Source organism: Rhinolophus ferrumequinum, chromosome 9 (assembly GCF_004115265.2).
Source record: "Rhinolophus ferrumequinum isolate MPI-CBG mRhiFer1 chromosome 9, mRhiFer1_v1.p, whole genome shotgun sequence".
NCBI classification, from domain to species: Eukaryota; Metazoa; Chordata; class Mammalia; order Chiroptera; family Rhinolophidae; genus Rhinolophus; species Rhinolophus ferrumequinum.
In genome coordinates, this window is record NC_046292.1 from 26,446,667 (window position 1) to 26,467,460 (window position 20,794).

The 20,794-nt window shown below is 43.5% G+C and overlaps 2 protein-coding genes across 7 annotated transcripts in view; both read right to left on the bottom strand.

Annotated features, from left to right (window-relative positions):
• The window catches only part of MTF1 (metal regulatory transcription factor 1), a 39,639-nt gene extending 29,467 nt beyond the window's left edge, over positions 1–10,172 (bottom strand). For both annotated transcript variants that reach the window (XM_033115482.1, XM_033115481.1), the window contains exons 1-2: positions 10,091–10,172; positions 7,983–8,444 (exon numbers count right to left, since the gene is read on the bottom strand). In XM_033115482.1, coding sequence (XP_032971373.1) covers positions 7,983–8,390 — 408 coding nt within the window. In that variant the 5' untranslated portion in view covers positions 8,391–8,444; positions 10,091–10,172. The remainder of the gene's footprint in view (positions 1–7,982; positions 8,445–10,090) is intronic.
• Positions 10,173–11,315: 1,143 nt separating this feature from the next.
• Positions 11,316–20,794, bottom strand: part of INPP5B (inositol polyphosphate-5-phosphatase B) — a 46,214-nt gene continuing 36,735 nt past the window's right edge. For all 5 annotated transcript variants that reach the window (XM_033114610.1, XM_033114611.1, XM_033114613.1 and 2 more), the window contains 9 exons: positions 20,555–20,690; positions 18,931–19,041; positions 17,838–18,000; positions 16,758–16,993; positions 15,651–15,764; positions 14,252–14,345; positions 13,541–13,668; positions 12,386–12,497; positions 11,316–12,167 (listed from right to left, as the gene is read on the bottom strand). In XM_033114610.1, coding sequence (XP_032970501.1) covers positions 12,052–12,167; positions 12,386–12,497; positions 13,541–13,668; positions 14,252–14,345; positions 15,651–15,764; positions 16,758–16,993; positions 17,838–18,000; positions 18,931–19,041; positions 20,555–20,690 — 1,210 coding nt within the window. In that variant the 3' untranslated portion in view covers positions 11,316–12,051. The remainder of the gene's footprint in view (positions 12,168–12,385; positions 12,498–13,540; positions 13,669–14,251; positions 14,346–15,650; positions 15,765–16,757; positions 16,994–17,837; positions 18,001–18,930; positions 19,042–20,554; positions 20,691–20,794) is intronic.

Below are 20,794 nucleotides of genomic sequence, written 5' to 3' on the forward strand. Positions count from 1 at the left end.
AGGGAAAAGCGGAGGAGGCTCCAAGGAGATGGAGACAATGAATATAACTACTCTTTCAAAAAATTTGGCTGAGAAGAAAGAGACACAAGAGAGCAAGTTGGGCGGGGACACAGACTAGGAAGGTATTTGTATTTAAAAGAGGCAGAGACCGCTGACTGTCAAAGCAAATGCCTGCTCCCTGTAATATGCTGAAAAAACGAGTAATCTCTGACCGTATCTGGAGGGAGCAGTAAATAGAAGTCAATCATTTTTAAACAGCACCAAATTTCACAAAAAGGGAAAAACTAAGCCTCCTCAAACTGGATTAGAACAGGAAGTTACCAAAAACATGTACGTTTTCCTGGTTACATAGAAGAGGTATTGCCACATGCGGTACATTTAAATACAATTAAGGTTTTTCATGCATGCATGCATTCAAAAAAATATATTTCAGGGATTACACTGTCCCAAGTGCTAAGAATACAGAGAAAATAGCCCCTGCACTCAAGGAACTCAAAGTCAAGAGCAGAATCAAACAAATAAACTGACAAGAACAATATGGTATGAGAATATGGATGTCAGAATAGAGAGAAATACAGAGAACAAGCATCTGACTTACACTTGGGGATGACTAAGGAAAGCTTCTCGAAGGAGATGATGTCCAAGCTGAATTTAAACAACTTAAGGGAGGGGTGACACATAATTAATTTGCCTAGTAGAGCACCTATAACACAACCATAATGTCACTGAAGATTCCATTGGATAATAAAACATGTTTCTCCAAAAGAGTGTTAAGAACTGCATCATTTTAATTTTCCTATGTGGTCTCAAAACAGCTGTCAGTCACTAAGCTAAGGACCTGAGAGAGCACAGGTTAGGCTCGCTGAGGACGGGGGCAAGGATAGGAGTAATGGGCAGGAAGCACGCGCTTTCAGAGAACTGATGTTGATTTGCAAAGTGTTCTAAGAATAGAGAAATATTTAACAAAGATGATTGCCCTGTTAAGTCAACAGAATCAGAAAAGGAAAGGTGAACGAGATAAGCAAAAATGAGAAAATGAAACCCTGGAACTCCAGGAGATACAAGCTTAAAAAAATTCAGAAAAGAAAAAAAGGCTGGGTTTCTGCTGGAGAAAAAAGAAATGTGTCTGTGAGAGAACTGGACTCGACACACACCAACAGCCCCACACTGAGGAATGGGAGTCTCTGATTCTGAGCACCTAGCGTATGAACATTCGTACAAATAAATGACTGGCGTGGACAACGAGGCTGTAGGGGCTGCCCTTGCCCCCCCATTACTAGAGACTTCCCTTCCCTCTCCCCAGGACTGACTCTGTTCCTCTGCTGACACTGATCTTATTTCTTCTACTCCATAATGTGCAACCACAGAGCTTGAAGTAGAAGAGCTCTGAACTGCCTTCCTCTCTTCACCAAGCCTGCCCCTGCTCACCACTAGAGCTGAATTCACACAGCTGTTCCCACCCTTCAACCCCTGACCCTTACAGAACTACAGCCACCTGCTGCCCCTCCTTTCTTAGCCTTTTCCACAGCTAACAGGTCTCAGTGTCTGATTCTCCCCTGCCTTTGCGTTGTGATAGGAAAGCATAGGCTTTCGCATTCAGAAAGTCCTCAGTTCAAATCTGAGGTCTGTTACTTTTAACTGCATGTTTCTACAGCCTCAGTGTTTTCATCTGTACAATGAGGGTTAACAGTACCTACACTATAAGATTGCTATGAAAATTAATACAAAACGATATTAAAGACCCTGACACAATGACTAGTACATAGCAGACACTCAATAGACGCTAACTATCTCCCCCTTTCATCACTGCCACTGCCTGCATAAAAGAAGTCCTCATTCTTTAGCTGTAAGAGCCTCAGCTTGGTGTCCCAAATGCCCTCAATGGAAGTAACTTTTAGTGGCTTGGTGCCAAGGAAGTCAAAATGAGCCAAGTATGAGAGCAGAAGATTACCTGTGGCAAGGGCTGGTGTTCACAGAACCCCTGCAGTAGGACTACAAACCTGTTCTTATTTTAAAACATAGTTATAAATGGTGGTTCACATTCCATAGTGGTATGAACACGACAGTTCAGCTAGTTAAGAATATCGGGACTTCTGCAGGCTGTCCTAGAACACACCGCAATTTACAACCTTGTTTAACGGAGAAATGTTTTCCTGAGAGTTGCTAACAAAGACCACTGTAAACTCTTCTTAAACTAGAGATTCTCTCCATACCTCCTTCGAGAACCATGTGGGCCTACGAGAAAGTCAATGAGCATTCACTGAACCGCCACGCCACGATGCACCAGACACTATGCTAAATGCTTCAGGCATATACCGCTGTATATTTATATATGAATAAATCTCATCTAATCTTCACAAAATGCAATGGGATATTTTTACTTCAATTCTACAAAAGTGGAAACAGAGCAGCTTGCCCAAAGGCACATAACATATACCAAAACAAAGATGGAAGCTAGGTCTAAATTACCCCTTTGCAAATCACAGGAGAAACAAGTTTTAGAACAAGTTTGGTTTAAATAAGAGAAAGACGTAAAAATATGGGTTCTAACTCCAATGCTCTTCAACAGCAAAATTTTAGCCCTACCCAATAGGTACAGCAAAGACGAAATGTAAATCTGAGACCTGCTATCCCTGTAGCACCACACTGGAAAACCAACGTACACACACCAGCACCCGTGTCCCTCTTGCCGGCCAGCAGCCTCGGTGATGGAAATGCTGATGACTGTGGACAGGTTGGCAGCACGCATGCAGGGACAGTGCTAGAAGAGCTTCCTCTGTGGGGAAGCGGAAAAGCCTCCTGCCCCGGATTCCTACAGAACTTCTCACATACAGCCTCCAGTAGTCTCCCACTGGATTCCAAGCCCTGAGGGCAGAATTTCTTTCCTTTCCTGATATTTGACAAAAGTAGATATTCAGTAAGTAAGAGCTTGTGGAAAGAATGAATGGATCCATAACACTAGAATTTCCAGCAAAAACAATCTCAGCCCTAGTTCTGAATGGCAATTCTGTGGGTGTTCAGAAGGGAACCAGTAAAGAAATGGCATAGATGCAAGAAAGTCTGGGAAACCATGGAAGGCATGAACCAACAACAGGAAACACAGCTTCTTAGAAACCTGGAGCAGAAAGACATTAAAGGAGCAACTCTTACGAATGCTGATCTTGAGCAGAATGACAGTATTTTTGATTGGAAATGTTTCAAAGCTACCAAATCAACAGGTAGGCAGTAGTAAAACAGCAAGTTTGAGAATAAGATGCGTGAAATCAGAGTCAGAATGACCAGTGGCCCCGTGGAAGGAAAAGATAGTATCTGTAGCAAGGTTCTGGTTGGTTGATTTTTGTACAAGGCAAGCATGAAGGAAAAAACTGAAGTACCGTCGTCATGCCCCACTTAACCATGGGATCCGTTCTGAGAAATGCATCGTTAGGCGATTTCTTCACTGGCGAACATCGTAGAGTGCACTTACACAGACCTAGATGCTACAGCCCACTACCACCTAGGTAGATGGTCTAACCTAGGTGTGTCCTAGGCTACAAGCCGGACACGAGATTACACCAGCACAAGAGAAAATGATGCAATCAAGAGACGTGGTAAACATGAGAGATGAGGCTGCCCTGTAACGCAGCGGCATTGTGTTTTACAGCAAACATTTTCTTTTAGTAGAAATAGTACTCTCTAAAAAGTATACTATAATAAATACTTAAACCAGTAACGTGGTCATTTATTATCATTAACAAGTACGTACTGTACATAATGACATGTGCTGTACTTTTCTACGACTGGCAGCGCAGGTTTGTTTACACCAGCGTCACCACACACACGTGAGTGGTGCACTGCCATTACCATGGCTACGACATCACTAGGCAATAGGAGATTTTCAGCTCCATTATCATCTTATGGAACCGCTGTCAGTGATAGGTCCGTCCTGCGGGAAACGTCGTTATGCGGTGCATGACTGTAATAGGTAAGCCAACTACACACTATAGAAAACAATGGAACAATCAGGGTAAACAGGAAAATCAGACTAAAATATGACTCAGAAAATAAGCTGCTTAGGAAGCCAAGAAGACTAACTCGTTTTCAAATGATTTGATTTCTTAACAGTAAGACCTAGGCATGGAGATGGAGAAAAAGACCAAGTTTAAAAAAATTCCGGGGGCGGGGGGACAAAGAAATCATGCAGTATTACCATTCATAAACACTGGACTCTTTAGGCCAATTAAATGGATTTAAATGCCAAAAAAATAAAAGCAAAAGCAAAAGCTAAGTAAAATGGTGCTGTAGGAAGGCAAGTCTCCTGAATGCCTAGTCATTTGGCAAGATTTTCAAAGACTAAAAGCCACTGCTGCTTCTCTCCCAATCCCCAACCAACCCCACACCTATTGATTTCAAAAATAGTTACTAGAATCTTCCATGTCAGTCTCATGGATAGAATGGGAAAATGTGGCGGGAGGAAAAGCACAGTGAGCTAAATCCACAGTAGACTAAACAAAGTGCTCACAGCACCCTTGAGCTTGTCCTACTCAACACGATTACCAGTGACGTGCAGACGTATGTGAATGGCAAACCAGGCTTGCAAGTAGTACGACGTGGGAAAGTGACAGCTAGTATCACTGATTGCATAATCATTCCCTCCCTACTATCTCTTCTGCCTAGATCAGCATTCCCCAAAATGAGTTCCACAAAACACTGACCCTGGAAATGAGACTGAAAAATGGTTTCCCAAGTTCAAAACATTTAGAGGATTCTGCATTTTCTTCCTGCTCAGTTATTAGCACAGCAGTGCTCTAATAAATCCTGCAATAAACCAACCTCTGTCTTGACTTGGTATTTCCCAAACATTTGCTCTTGAAACACTTTCAATAGTAATCATTAACTGAAGATGGCCTAAAGTTTAGGCCATAAGCTATATTCAAATTTTCTGCGCTAAAAAGTGCTTCAATCCCCTTGAGTTACTAACGCCTTATCACTCTTCTTCCTCTAACTACCATATTAAAAAAAAAACAAAAAACCCAACTTGACATTTCCTGCCTCCTGTTTCCTCACCACCCACTCACTTCATCACTCGAAATCTGGCTTCAGCCCCCAGTGCGCTACGGAAAGTCTTCTCCTGATGTGATCAACTGCACAGACAGCAGAACTAATGGCTTCTCTTGAGCCCTCAACCCCTCCACAGGGTCACAAAGGAAAGTTCACACCTCTTGAAACACTCTTCCCTCAGCTTCCACAACACTGCCTTCCACACATCTCCTTAACTATGTGATCTTCGCTTCCTCTTTCCCTTTCGAACCCTTTAGTTCTCAGCGCAACCCTTACTTCTCCTTTGAGTAAACTGCCCACAGTTTGAACTACTGCCCTTTCGTGGATCCACAATTCTACCGTGTTTCCCGGAAAATAAGACTTAGCTGGACTATCAGCTCTAATGCATCTTTTGGAGCAAAAATTCATATAAGACCCGGTATTATATTATATAAGACCCGATCTTACATTATAGTAAATTAAGACCGGGTCTTACATGAATTTTTGCTCCAAAAGACGCATTAGAGCTGATGGTCTGGCTAGGACTTATTTTCGGGGAAATACGGTAATCCCAAGCCATTTCCTCAACTTCAGATTCTCATTTCCAATGGGCTTCTCAATTTGTTCACTTTACTTTTCTTCAAAGACTATCATTCAATGTATTCCAACCTAACTCATCAATTTCCCCACCAAACTCTCTGTCTTATCTGCTTGATTCCTCTTATGGAATCGCCATTCCCAGAGGGTGTAGGGGGCAGCAGAATCAGCAGCTTTCTCCTCAGCATGCGCACAGCACCATGAATATGCCTCTGTTAAAGTACCTATCCCAGTTGACTCTAACCACTTAAGTCACTACCTAGACCTGAAACTCCGTCAATCGTCTGTCGGCCCCTACAGAGACTACAGAAGAAACTCAACACACTTGGAAAACTGAATGAACCCTTTGAATCATACCCAACTCACGGCTCATTCTTCACTCTCTAATAACATACCAAGTTCTCTCATACTTCAGCAAAAGCTCTGGAATATAAGCTCTGGAGGCCACCATCCTTCGTCAGACTCAAATGGAACCCCAAACCTAAACTCCAACTATCTCCTACCTTGGGCGATCAAGCTACCATTTGCTACCAGAGCCTCTTTCTAAAATGCTACTCGAACCACATAACTCCCTGGCTCAGGCACCTTCAGTGGTTTACCACTATTTCCAGAATACAGTCCAAACCCCTTAGCATCCTATCACTACTTTCCCTGTCTGGATCTCTGCTTACTCCCGATGTTCTAGTCCAGGGGTAGAAAACCCCACAGGCAGGGGGCCAAATTTAGCCCACTGCCTGTTTTGTAAATGAAGTTTTATTGGAACATAGCCAGTTGATATTTTGGGCCACATAATTCTTTTGCTGTAGGGCGCTGTCCTGTGCACTGTAGAATGTTTAACAGGATTTTTAGCCTCTGCCTACTAGATTCCAGTAGAGCTTCCCCCGTGTGACAACCAAAAGTGTCTCCAGACATTGTCAAATGTCTCCTGAGGGATAAATTGCTGCAGTTAAGAACCACCATTCTGCAGGTTTTTAAGTACAACAGCTAACAGTATGATGTCGCTGCTAATAAAATAGACTGTGTAGTAATAGTAGTACAGTGTCCAAGAGAGAAGACTCACATAGTATTCAGTGCTAGTTGACTTAACACTTGTGAGATTGTGCTCAATTACAAATTTTAAGAGGAATTTGGAAAACCGGAATTCATACAATCAAGGGTGACCAAGCTGGTAAGAAACTAGGGGAAAATGTCATAAGAGGGATGTTTAAGTTAATGGAGATGTTTAGCCTGTACAGGTGAAGATGAGGAGAAACCCATGATCTTTTAAATATCTGATGGGTTGTCCTGCCAGAGGAAAGTTTACCTTGCTGTTCACCAAAAAGGCAGAACTACAAAGAGTGGGCAGCAGCTGCAAAAAAGCAGATTTTGGTTCTATACAAGTAAAAGCTTTCTAACAATCAGAGCTGGCCAACAGATCAACTAAATTGAGCTATGAAACACTGTGCTCTCGTCATTCTAGAAGTGTTCAAGCAGAGACCAGATGGATTGATGTCAGAGATGCTATCAAAATTCCTGCATGGGGTGGGAGGTAGGACAAGACGATCTCCCCAGAGTTCCCTCCAGCTCTGAGATCCTGAGGCTAGCAAAGGAAAAGTCACATGCCATGAATAAAATGCCCCCGTTTCAAGACCTTAATTATAGCAAAAGCGAAAAATATTTTGCCAATTTACCCTGTTTGCTAACACCTTGTATTTATTTAGTCCTTGACATTGCAACTACCAGTGATCTATTTTCCCTAATTGACTTGTAATCAGTTCCTGAATAACGTATACCACTACCTTTAAATCACATCTATTGTTTTGTTAATAATCACCACTAGTATAATTTGTACAAAGTTTTATAGTTTTCAAAGCACTGTGACATGCATTACCTTACTTACATTAGCTAAATATAAGCATGAAAACTTATTTTAGATAACCTGCTCAGTTAGTGTCTCTTGCCCCAATTTTTTATGAAAGAAAGCTAGCCTTTATTATTCATTAAACATTCATTAATAAACCATATTCCAACAAACACTAATCTCCAAAACATTTATACACAATCTAGAGGTAAGCCAAATCTAGTTGCTTCAGCATCAGAAATATGGACTTACCTCAGTGAAATTTCTATTTTATTTATGATTTGGGGAGGAAATTGTGAAAAATTATTATTTAGTTGTCCCCAATTTCAATGTAGTCTTACAAACCAAAAGTTCCAGAAAGCAGTCACAACAAAACGTGAAGCAAATGTATTATTGACAAGCAAAGCCCCTGTAGTTCCTAATTCCAGCAACTTCTTTATTCCCCAGCTAAAATTGCCAACAAGAGTTGTTTCTTTAAGGACTGTCCCCAAAGCCAAGCTGAGCCCTCACCCACTGCTTTACTTACTTCTTTACGTTTTGTTTCTGGACATTCCGACTGCAGAGTGAGGGTTGCACCTTCAATATTTCTTGGCATAGGCGTGGAACCAGGGTTTATTGTTAAATGAATCTGATCTGGTGAAATAATGTGTTGCACATAACCCTGGGACATTGCTTCATGATCTATTAGATGAAAGCCCTCTTCACCCCCTACTAGAAAAGGCAAGTGTTCTCCGCACTGTCCATCGTCATCTTCATCCTCCAAAGTGCCAGGGTCCTGCTCAATAAGAACAGTTGTCCTATCATAAACAGTTCCAGATGAGGAAGGCACCAGTCCGTTTTTATCCACAAACCTGAGCATCTTGTCATCGGGGGTCAGCTCATCTTCCTCTGCCTCAAAGTAGATGATGTTGTTGTCTGGACTGTGTTCCCCCATGGTTCAATTGTGCTCAGCTCAATTGTGAGAAATGGAAAGGTAATGATGACCTGTCTGCAAGAGAACAAAGCCAGAGTTAGAGCCATACCACAGGACCTGGGAGCCTCTCCTCAGCTACCACAGGGATCTTTTTCCCTCTCATTTCAAGAGTAAGTCAAGGTACATGAAAAATCATCTTCCATGGGAATACTTTTTTTTAAAAGTTTTACCTTGAAACCATCAAGTCATTTAAAAAGCAATGCCTTTTTAAAAAACTTGAAGTAACAAGTAGCAGTTCACAAGACCTTCCAAATGTGCCTTACTGCCAAACAATTTGAAGGTTGGTCAAAATACCTCAAGAGGATAAAGGGGCAAACTGCTTCAAGTCTGAGTGGCTACAAATCTTAAAAGTAAGGACACCCCACTCAAATATCCCCCAAATCAGAACATGAGGCAGTGCAATGTAGGGGAGCAAAGCTTTGGAGGCAGGATCACCTACCTACAAATTCCAGCTTTGCCACTTACTACTTGGGGAACTTTTCTGTGCCTCATTTTTCTTATGAGTAAGGTGGGACTGGTAATTCCTGTTCTCTCAAAGTTGTTATGTGGAGTAAGAGATAATGTATACCGAAGCATAATGTCTGACAACAGTGATTTCATTCCCTCCTTCAAAGAACAGATGTGTCAGCCCCTGGGTAGAAAGTGTGATCCCTAATCAGGCATAGCTAATGAAAATCACTTTATCTATTTATCTCCTAAGACGTTCCACTAGAAGCCACATTTATATAGTGTGCTCTGGGCATTGAGGAAATGATGCGTCTTATTTTTGTTTCTAATGCCCCAAGCACAGTACACTGACACTAGGAGTTTAGGAGATGTCAGCTAAATTAATGAAAGGCCTGCAGATATACTTTCTTGGGAAGATATACTCTCTTGGGAAGATATGCTCACTTGGGAAAAATACCAAATTTGAAGCTTTCCTGCTGTGGAATAGTGATTCTACCTTTATCTGCAAACACACAGGTTCTACAAATATGAGTTTGGCAGGCAGAACACAGAATTTAAAAATAACCACCTCATCACCTTTAGTTTTCAGTCTGGCTTTGCACTTTATCTTTCTCTTCTGCTCTGGATTAGAAAGTGAACCTTTACGTAGTGGGGCGGCTCGACAGAAAGATAGTTACCAGAGACAGGCCAAGGGATCAGATCCGGGAGGAACCGGCCCGACCCCTTGCTCTGGCTTACGCAACCCGGTAGATGCACATTTCTCTGCATCTGAGAGGAGAGAGAACTGAGAGGAGAGAGAAGAGCAACGCTGGCCCCACTGGGCTGCCCAGGCACCACTGGCGGCAACGCGGAGACCAACTGTCCGGAACAAACAAGACCAGGAGGTTTGAGCATGGCAAACGAGGAGTACACACAGAGCACCCTGAGACGAGACTGGGAAAAGGAACCTGTGTGGGATAGCTCCCAGCTCCGGCGACAAGGAAAAATCCGGACAGGTTTGGGGGCTCCCAGCCAGGCGAAGAGGGGCAGGGTCCGGGTCTCCATGGAAACAGGGGAGGGGGGCTAGATACCCATCCCCATGGAAACGGAGGAGGGGTGGGGTCCCTATGGTGACCGGACTAGGGTCTCTACTGGGAAATGCTTCAGGAGGGAGCCTAAGTCCCGCGCTCCCCGGAAAGTCCCCGGCCCCGGCCGCGTCTAGTTTCGCCTTTTACCTCCGCGGCTCCCGGCAACGGCGGCAGCGGCAGCTTCTCCCCTCCCCAGCGGCACCATGATTGCCCCCACCTTCCACTAACGTCACTTCCGCTTCCGCTTTCCGGAGGAAGGAGGAGATACCGGTTCCGCCTCTCCCTGGCGCTTCTGGTTGGTTAAGGCGGTGTGGGGGCTGAGCTCGAGCCTCCAATTGACGAGTGGGAGGGGCGGGGCACCGCGAACGTCACCCGGCCGTGAGTTCGTCTAGCGCGGGGAAGTGCACGCCGCGTTCTTCCCCTGCGGGGGTACTGGGCGTCACTCCCAAGACTCTATACGAACCGAAGGGAGCTCGAATCCGTGCTGCTCCACAGTAGCCTCAGTCCGGCTTGCGCTGGCTGTCCTCGCCATGGCAACCACAACCGCAACGGGAAGGACCACAGTTAGGTATCCGAATTCCGGCTGGGACCCGCATGGGGAGCCTAGAAGGTTGTGACGTTCCTGCATTTCTCCCTCTGTGGTCTCAGCTTCCCCTCATCACCCATCAAAGTTAATTAACACGGCCAAGAGGGTCTAAGAAAGGAAGATTGGACCCGACTGGCAGAACGAGGGAGTATTTCGGTCCCAGCCAGAGCATACCAACGTCTCTTTTTACCCACCCCCCCGGGGCCCCATAAGCTCTTGTAAGACGCCCAACTCCCCCCTTACTCTACCCTTGCTGTCAGTCCCAACTTTTTGCCCCCGCGCAGAGAATTGGCGGCTCCCACCGGCATCTGCCCGGGGTAGTCAACGCCACCTACTGGCCATTCCCTTTAACCGTTCACCTCGTTATTCTACTGGCCCATATCTAAATCACCTTCTACTGGCCCATAATCTAAATCACATTCTTTCAAGTAGTGGTGTTCCAGAGCCCAAGAAACTATTTTGCTTGTGTCTTCGTTATGCTCCTGTCTTTTCTAAATCCTTGGAAGATCTAGCTGTTAGAACTTCCCAGTAGCCACTGCCTGTTTTTACCCTAAGCTACTTCTCTGGAATATTCACTGCAACAGCTCCCAGAGATTAGATCGGGGGTCAAGGGGTTCAGGCCATGCCTGTACCATCTCTTGCTTGAAAAATGTAAATAGTGACTGTACCCACCAAAAGCCAAGCAAATATCTCTTTGGCCCCTGACTAGCTGCCCCAATGCTTAAGCCACAAAGGTCCAGCTGCAGAGAGCTGCCATCACTTAAGAGATAAAAACATACAAATAACCACTGTTAAAAATACATTTATCATTAAAATATATTACACATATAAGAGAGGGGATGCATCATATACAGTTTGCCCAGAAAAATCCCACTTGTTTCACCAGAACACCAAATTTCTTCAGTATTTTCATTTTCAAGCCACTGAATTGCCGGCAGAGGCTGAGTGGCCAGCCCCAGAGTTTTTGAGCCACATCTGAGTAGGAAAGGGGGTAAGGCTTGCATATACATATACATATATCCTCAGACAGAGTGCTGGAAGCATCTGGGCTGGCTGTGGCCTGTGTATCCAAGCAGCTTCCACTTGCGTTCTTGCTGTCCAACTCATTCTCCCTTCAAAACTCCAGTTTGTTCAAATATCTGATCATGGGGAGCTCTGCCCAGGCTACAGGGAAGGCACCGACTATGCCCTGGAGGTAGGCAAAGTGAGCACAAGTGCAGTTACTTAGACATTTTTAAAATTAAAAAAAAATAGAGCTCTATGTGTGTTAAATAACTAAAGTTGAACATCCGAATGTCAGTTTTATTGTGGTAGATTCCCCCCCCCACCCTGTGTCCTCACAACTCACAGCACTGAGCACTGAGTGTGAGCCATGGTGGGGGAGGACGACCTGGGCTCAGGAAATAGGCAGTTGCCATTCTTGCTCCCAAGTGGCCTCACATCCTCTTAAGGCCACTCTTGAACTGAAACAGGTGGGACTGGTAATTGGCTGCCTCAGGTAAAATAGAAGAGACAGACAGGCTCAGGGTGAGTTGCAGAGGAACTGGTGAATAAATTCTTGAGCCTTCTTCTTCTCTACCATTTCAAGCTTTTGGTGACCAGCTGGGTTTCGAAGCAGTAAGCTGCCAAATATGCTAGCTGCATGAAAAACACAGAAAACAAATAATTCAGCAAAAGAAGGTACTACTTATTCTTGTGTTGTTAGGAGTGGGGGAGGGACCCAGAAACAAATTTTCTGCTTTAAAAAAACTATTTGAGGGCTTGAGATTTAAGTTTTACTACAGTGGACTTGGGACCTTCCTCAACGATATTTTTCTCATAATGAGTCTCTCAGCAACAGACATTTGGTTGCTTACCTAGAATATTCTCATCCAAATGATTTTTTGCTGAATTTTTCAGCAGTTCTTGCAAAAATTCCATCAAGTAGTGGAAAACATTTTTGTGGAATGTGGGGAGAGTGGAAATGACCTGAAAGAGAGAAAACTGGGATTTATCTTTTCATTCATTCATTTGTCAAGTGACTGCTATATTCCATCAACTGAGTACGTGATCCAAGTACATGAATAAGATCATGCACAGAAGACCTTGATTATTTACCACTTGGCACAAGTGCCAGGAGAGAAGCACAGATCAAGTGCTACATGAATTTAGAGGTCAAACTTCTATGTGCTCTCCAAAGATTTAAGGGAATAGAGGACATTTTAGTTGGGTCTTGAATATAAGATAAAATTGGACTTATAGAGGTAAGGACTAGGCATTTAGGGCAAAAGAAAGTGTGAAGGAAAACAGTGAGGTAAGGAGAAAGAACACATTTAAGAAGTCATTTTTGGCAGAAGCACAACTGTTTAAACAGGCACTAGGCCTGGAAGGGACCAGGCTAGAATTCAATGAGTACTCCAGCTATCTGCATATCAAAATCAGTTGGGAAGCTTGTACAAAATATATTCCAAAAGAGATTTCAATTCAGTGGATGTGGGCTGAGGCTCTAGAACCTGTATTATTAGCAGGCTTTCTAGATTATTCTGCTAAGGTCTGTTATATACGTGAGCAACTAGAGTAGATCATAAAAAGTCTTGAATATTTAAGAAAATCAATGGCAATAGAGAGCCAATTATGGTTTTTGACCAACAGTACCACGAGAGCTTTACAATACAATCTAATGGCAGTATGCAAAACAAATCAGCAGAGGGAGAGCCCGAATGCACAGTTTTGAACCAAGGTAAGTGGAATAAGAATGAAGGAAAAAAGATGGGTGATAGATCAAGGGGACTGGGTATGTGGGAGGTAAAGACTGGAGGAGTCAGAAATGACTCAGGTTTCTGGGTTGAGTCACTGCAATTAAGGGTGATGCCATTAAAAGAAAAAAAGGACATGAGAAGAACAGGTTTGGGAAGAGACGGAACTACATTTCTAAGACACTTCATTTGAGGGGCTGCGACCACTGTCCCCTTTGGCCCCATGAAGCCTGGGGCTGCAACATGTGTCCGCTGACGCTCAATGCTCCCCCTCACCTGTTTACTTGCTGTGTAGTTGCCAGAACACTCCAAGCAGTTATGGTAGGCGCTGTAACAGATGACGGGCTCTGGCAGGCTTTCCAGGAAAAGCAGCAAGGCTTCGGCTACGGAGTGATTGCTAGTGGCTTTTGGCCTTTCATTAAGGAACAGGTAGGTGATGCTGCTGCCCATGGTTAGGAAAAGGCCCAGGAGCGAGCACATGCCAGAAGTGCTGCCTGCCCAGTCAGGCTTTCTGCTCAGAGCTAGGACACCAGCCTGACACCTTGAAGGGGCCAAGCTGTTTGTCAGCTTAGCTGGGCCCTCCTGAGTTCCTGCTATATTGGTTGCTTAAAGTTGTAAAGTCTTCTCTAGGTAAACTTTAAGAAGAACATGATAGCTGAGGACACAATATCTGATTTAAGCCTTAAAATACTGGGGGTTCCAAAAATATGTAAACACGACATGTATTCATCTTTTGTTATTGGTATGTATTGAGTATTGCAATTTTAATACAGCCTTTTCCTTTCTTAAAATGTGTATACATTTTTTAGGCACCCTCTATATTCTTTCCTTTCTCTCACCTCTCATATTCTCTCTCTCCCTCTCTCTCTTTCTCTCTCTCATTTTCTCTCTCTCTTTCTCTCTCTCTCTCTCTCTCTCTCTCTCTCTCTCTCTCTCTCTCTCACACACACACACACACACACACACACACACACATCTGAAGGATACGGGAATTACTGAGGGTATCGATCATTCCAGTATCCAAACAGTCCCTGATATGCTCAAATTCCAACCTTAGGCCTGGCTGTTGAAACAGATCTTCCTGCAAAAGATAAAGTCATAAAATAATTATATTCTTAGAAAATCAGCAATGCAGAAAACAAAAAGCAGCAGTGTAGTGAGGCCTTTGCATACCCTGCTAGACAATCTGATTTTGGCTAATGAGTAATAATTCATTCGCAGGCCTTCCCAGGCACGCTCCCACAACAGGTCTTCAGAGTGATAAGACATCTATTATGAAATTATGGGTAGGGCGTACCACACACAACAAGATTCAATATAAGGCAAAACTCAAAAGCAGCTATGTTTCCTGCAGTATTATAGAGAGATTAACCAGAAAAAGGAAAACCTGAAGAAATTATATCATTTATAAGATGGAGAAAACTGAAAGGCACCTCAGTGCTTTGTGAAAACAAGATTATGACGATAAAGGTATTTCCGGAAGTCCCAGAGTACTTTATATTCACTTAGTAAAATGACTTAATGCCATATGACCGTGTTAGTAATAACAGTATTATGTGTATTGCTCAAAAACTGTACTTAGAGGAAACTCTACAGAGAAGGCAGAAGAGCACAGTACTTAAGAATGTGACTTCTATAGCCAGACCCCCTGAGTTCAAACCTCAGTCCTGCCCACTACATCAGCTTTGGGATCTTGATCAAGTTATTTAACCTTTCTGGGCATCTGTTTCCTCATCTGAGAGCTACAGCGGGAACTAAATGAGGCAATGCTATAAAACACTTGGAATGGTGTGTGGTGAATTTGAACACTCAATAAACGTAAGGGGGGAAGAAGTGAAAAGAGCGTATCACCAGAATGCACGCTGCTTCATCTCCCTGGAACGTATGTATGTAAATGAGTCAGTGGAACTGGCCAATCTGATCCCATGAAGCCCAAGTCACTACAGAAATCAGGTATCTCCTGACTCGCGGCCTGGGAATTCCATCTGGTCCCCTGCCTCTGGCTGGCTTGTCAAGTTAGCTCCTCCCATTCTCAGAAGCTGAGGAAAGTTCCTCAAAAGGATAGCTGGCTGACATCCTGAGAAGTCTCCAGATGGCTTTCAACCTGAGGAACCCCGGAGGCCAAGGAAGGGAACGTGCTGTGCTGGGAAGGCCTTCCTGGGCAAGGCTGCTTCCCTTGGGGGTAATCAAGTGCTGTATGTAAAATCAGGGTCCCATAGGGACCTATTTATGAACCTATTTATCCCTCATTCACTCCCTGGGGGAAGAACAGTGTTCCACAGGTGCCCTTGGGTAAAAGCCTCTTACGTCAAATGTTCCTGAGGCTGATGCTCTTTCTCAAGGCAGCCTGGCCTCAATCACGTCTGACTGCTTTACCACCACCCACCTGTTGGACAGCATTTCGGTACAGATAATCAACCATAATCCAGAGCTCTTTAGGGATTTTCATGGGTTTCTCCAAATGGCTCCCATCATCTTCAATCCCTAGTGGCATCAGAGTCTGAAAAGAAATAAAAAGCATGATAAGAAGCCCCACCAATGCAACTTGTGCCAGGCTGGCTTCAGGAAAACATGTGATATGGTGACAGCAAGGGAAGGGAAGCGTTTCAATGCCCCTAAGCAAAACATTCCACAGTCAAATAAAATTGGGTGGCACAAAGTAAAAAGATGATTTTTGAGAACTGGGAGTGGGTTATGGGAAGAAGTTCTAATGAACCAGGTGAAATAGAAAAAACTCCTGCCTATAGCATTTCACTGTCAGAACCAGAGAGACAGTGTGGTCGGGCGAAAAAAGAGTCCAAAAACCAGAGTGCAAGGTCCAGGTCCAATGTCAACTTGCCATGTGACCAAGCCACTCTCCTTATGGGGCCCCTGTTTTCATCCATATAATGGAGAGGATGGAGTTCAAGAGCACCTACATTTAAAAATGCACTGACGGGGAAACATGCATATTACCGTGAATCTGCTTCCAACTAGCTTCCTTGTGTTAGAATTGTCTCCCCAGGAGCCTTTTAGATCTCAGAAAATTTAGTTTGGAATAATAAACTACCAAGTGATGATTAAAACAACAACAAAAAGGAATAATATCATGGACCAGGGAACCTTCATTATCTTAGTACCCATGGCTGAGTTTCTCTAATGTACTACGTATGAAAGACTGAAAAACGGCCACAACATTTTGCAGCTTTTCCATCAAGTGGAATCTGGGCCGGCTTCACATTTGCCACCATCTGATTGCAATGGCACAAATAGGCAAGACAGCAGAAGAGCCACACTGGAAATTCACAGTCACAAGAGGCAGTAACTCATTGTTTTAAACCACTACAATTTTGGGGTGGTTTGTCACACAGCAGTCTAGCTGATACAGTAAGCCAGCTCTAGGGAGGCTGAAGAATTCTCAGGTCCCGGGGAAGGTCGGCATAGGAATATCTTGTTTGACAGGCTTGGCTGCTGCTATACACTTCTACATACTTCCTTGTGGCATGTAACTCACCAGCTCTCTAACAGTTTCAAGCGACAGGTCCGAGACTGGATCCCTCATGTAGCACAATGTATGAATGGGAGTTCCGAAACAGCTGGGCAGGTAGTTCCCAGACACTGACAAAAAGTAATCCTTTCCCCTGTCCAAGTGCAAAACCAGAATGTCCTCAATTTTGTCTTCACCTGAGCTGAGCTTTGTAGCCGTGGTCTTGTTTACAAATACCTGCAATTCAATATCCATGGCAGCATCTGAGGAAAAATTTTAAAAACAGTGTTGGCTGGTGGGAGGCCCAGAGGAAAAGGGGAAAGAAGGTAGGAGGGAAGAGGGTCAGGCATAAAGGGTTAGGGAAAGAAAAGAAGAGGTATCAGCCCACCAAAAATTATTTAAGTGCTCAGCATTCAGGAGACACCGTGAACAAGGAGTTTACCGTCCAAGTGGGAACATGAAAACAACAAACAAAAATGGGAATAGGCAACTGCTATAAAATCCAAGTTCTGAGTAGCACAGCTCACGCTAGAAATTATTAATACAATAAAAAGGCATGGATCAAAGAGCTTGCCCTGAGCCAGGTCAGATGAAGACACTTGATCCCGTAGAAAATATAATGCAAGTATCAGCCTGTAAATTGTCCGCAAATCAGGCATAATCTCTCTGCCATGTAGCACGATGCAGAGCACAAAGGAGAAGTTAAGGGAAAGACATGGATGGCGCATTCCAGGGCCAGGTGTAACTTCTGGATTACCACGCCATTATCTTTCCCCACAAGAGCAGATACTTGGGGAGTTGGTTATGGTGAAGCAGACAGTGAAAATGATTCTTTTAGCAGCATCACTTGCTTCACGGCAAGCTTATGTTTTCTTTTTCTGTGAAATTAGGGAACAAATACACGACTGAGAATGCTTCTGAAACCGAATTCACGCTTCTCATTCTTTTATATTTTAGTTATGGATGGTTCATCCACAAGGCTTTTAAAAAGTTCCAAACAGACAATAAAACACTCAGAAACAAAAAGCTTGTTTTAGGAAAATGAGCAAAGGCAGGGTAGAGTATTCCCCAAACCAATAACCAGGAACCTGGGAACAGAAGCCTCACCTGGCAGGAGGAACCCTTTGCTGGGGTTGGCATTCAGCCACTGCTTACAGTAAGACTCTTCATCAGGCTTGTTGATGAATTCAAACTGACAGGGTACTTGTCCATTATGAATTGTAAAGGATTCTACTCGCAACTGCATGTATTTCACATTCTGAAAATGAAACTGGGAACAAGCCCGGGACCAGTCAGACCAGTGCCCTCTTCCCAGCAACCTGCCCAGACATCCCAACTGGGCCATCATTTCCCCTTCTGGAAAGAAGATGAAGGACCACCACTTTCAAATCACGTTTCTGCTCTAGGTATTTACCCGGGAGGCCACAGCTACCACTGTCAAGACCAGCTGTCTGTGTTTAACTCAGAAACGCCACCAAGAACTCATGCTGTTTTATAAATAAATTTCCTGAAGGAATTGAAGTTTACATCTTCTATACCTAAAGACGATTTCCTAAATGCACTTCACAAATTCCACCCCAAACATGAAAACCAAGCTTATCCTACCAAGTAGCTGGTCATCTAAGGCATTAAAAATATCCTCACCATAAATCCCCATTTGACTGACTTGTTGGTATGGTCAACTCTGAATGATCTATGCTGTGGCTCTTCCATGAAAAATCGGTAGCTCTAACTTGACTTCTCCCAATACCCACTGCTTTTCTGTACTGCCTTCTCTCCCATCAACTCATGCATACCCAAAAAATTGACTCAATTTAATCTCAAAGCAAAGCAATCAATAGGAAGACAAACCCAATGCAAGAATGTACACCAGTTATACTAAAATCAAACAAAACACATTTGGATCACCTATGCCATTAGGTAACTCATAACTAGCCTGTGTGTGGGTGAAATATATGAGCCACAAAAGGTTAAAGGCTTCCAGCTTAGAAGATCAGGAGATGAACATAATCTAGACCAACAGCCCCTTTCTTCTCAGCTAGCACCATCAGCTTCACTTTATCGAGGAGCAGCCTGTCAAGAAAGACTAGAGTCCGGCAGTCTGACAGGTGCCTCCTGGAATTCTGAGCCCTAGGAGATGAGATTTAAGTTCTACAAATAGAAGAGCTTGATGCCAATATTCTTAACATGTCCTTCCTACCTCTCGCTTGGAGAGGGACACAGAAGGAATGTTGGCATTTTCCATCTTATCCAGGGAACGAACAATCTCCTCCAGAGTCTTCCGGTAAAGCTCTTCTTTTACAACCCTCACCTGGAAGGGAAACAGCAGAGACTGAGTGCCATGGCTTCTGCTCATTTCTTCTTTTTCAGTATGGAGGACATTCCTGGCATTGGGAAATAGCAGTTGACAGCAACACATAAAGACTAAATAGATGTAATTAATTAACAAAGTATCCAATTAACAATAATGGTAGAAGGGTCCCCCAGAGGCAAAGCTTGTGGTAACATCAACTGCTTCCTGATTAGCAGAAAGAAGATGAGGGAGTGAAAGCGTGGCTGGCAGTTCTGCCAGGTCTCAGGCCCAAGGCAGAAAGATGCTCACTACCTAGCTCTACTTTGCTTGCTGCTGCCAATAGACCTACAGTGAGAAACTTCTCTAGGGCTTTGACTTAAAGCTGCATTTCTTAAAGGAAAAAAAAAAAAAAAAAGGCAAGCAAGCAAACAAGCAAGCAGCATTTCTCAAGCTTTTGTAACCTCTGCTCCATCAGCCAAGAAGATGTTGTCTGGTTTTCCCGTCTGTATTTTGAATTATAAACACAGTTTGTCATTTTCCAATAATAAAACTTTAATTATAACATTCATTAGGCATTTTTTTCAAACCATCCACACCCTCATAGATTCTGATAAGTCTCTACCTGCACCCTTGAAAATAGATAATATAAAGAAACACAAATCACTGGAGAAGTGATATAAATAGAGAATAAATAAATGAAAAGATGTTCAACTTCACTAGTAATCGGGGAAATGTAATCTAAAATAATGAAATATCTTTTTCTTTTGGCTCATTGTGTTGGTAGAAATTTAAAAGATTGATAAAACCTAAGTATTAGCCAGGGTATGAGAAAATAAGCTCATACATGGTTGGTAGATGTGTAAGATGGTAAGGACAGTTGGGAGGATAATTTAGCAGGATCTAATAAATTTAAAATACATGCTTACTTGAACCTCTAATTTCACCTCTAGGAATTTCATTCTATAGAAATACACTAAACAAAGATATATGTGAAGGGTGGTCACTACAGCACTGTATATAATAGCAAAACTTTGTAAATAACTTATGATCATCAATATATACTTTATGGTTTATCCGTACTATGGAATATTTTGCAGCCTTTAAAAATAATGAGGAGGGAGCCCTACCTATACTGACATGGAAAGATCTCCTGAGACATAGTCAGTGGGGGGGTGGGGGGGGCAGGGGAATGTTCACAGAAACAAATGCATAATATCACCTCTTTTACAAAAAAGGAAAAGCACCCTCTATGTTATACGTACAAGCAGAATACTGACACAGATTTGTAAATGCATAGAAGGAGGTCTGGAAAAATTCAGTCCAAAAAGCCAAGGGAAACTTCCATGTATGTAGAAACAAACAGTAGTAATATGACAAAACAATTATGAGTTAAATTGAAATTAAAACAATTTGTAAAGGCGCTTCCTTACAGTGAAGCGGGGAGGAGGAGACCAGAAAGACAAAAATGGTCTTGGTTGGGAGAACCTATTCCCTCCAGAACGATTGCAACAGGCATCAGCTGCCCACTTACCCCAATGTCAAACACTGAGCTGACCGGCTTGTGGTCACTGGTCTTCAGGGCCATGTGGCTCTGGTAACTCAGCTGAGTGATGTTCTTGCCTTTCCAGAGGATCCGGTCACACCAGGCAGGAGCGCGACACTTCTCACTGAAATGCAAAGTCCACACTGGGGGCCCTCCCAGGCACAGTAGCACCCACTGCCTGGCTAGCACCCTGGCTCAACTGGGGAATGACGGGGCAGAGCCTTCCAG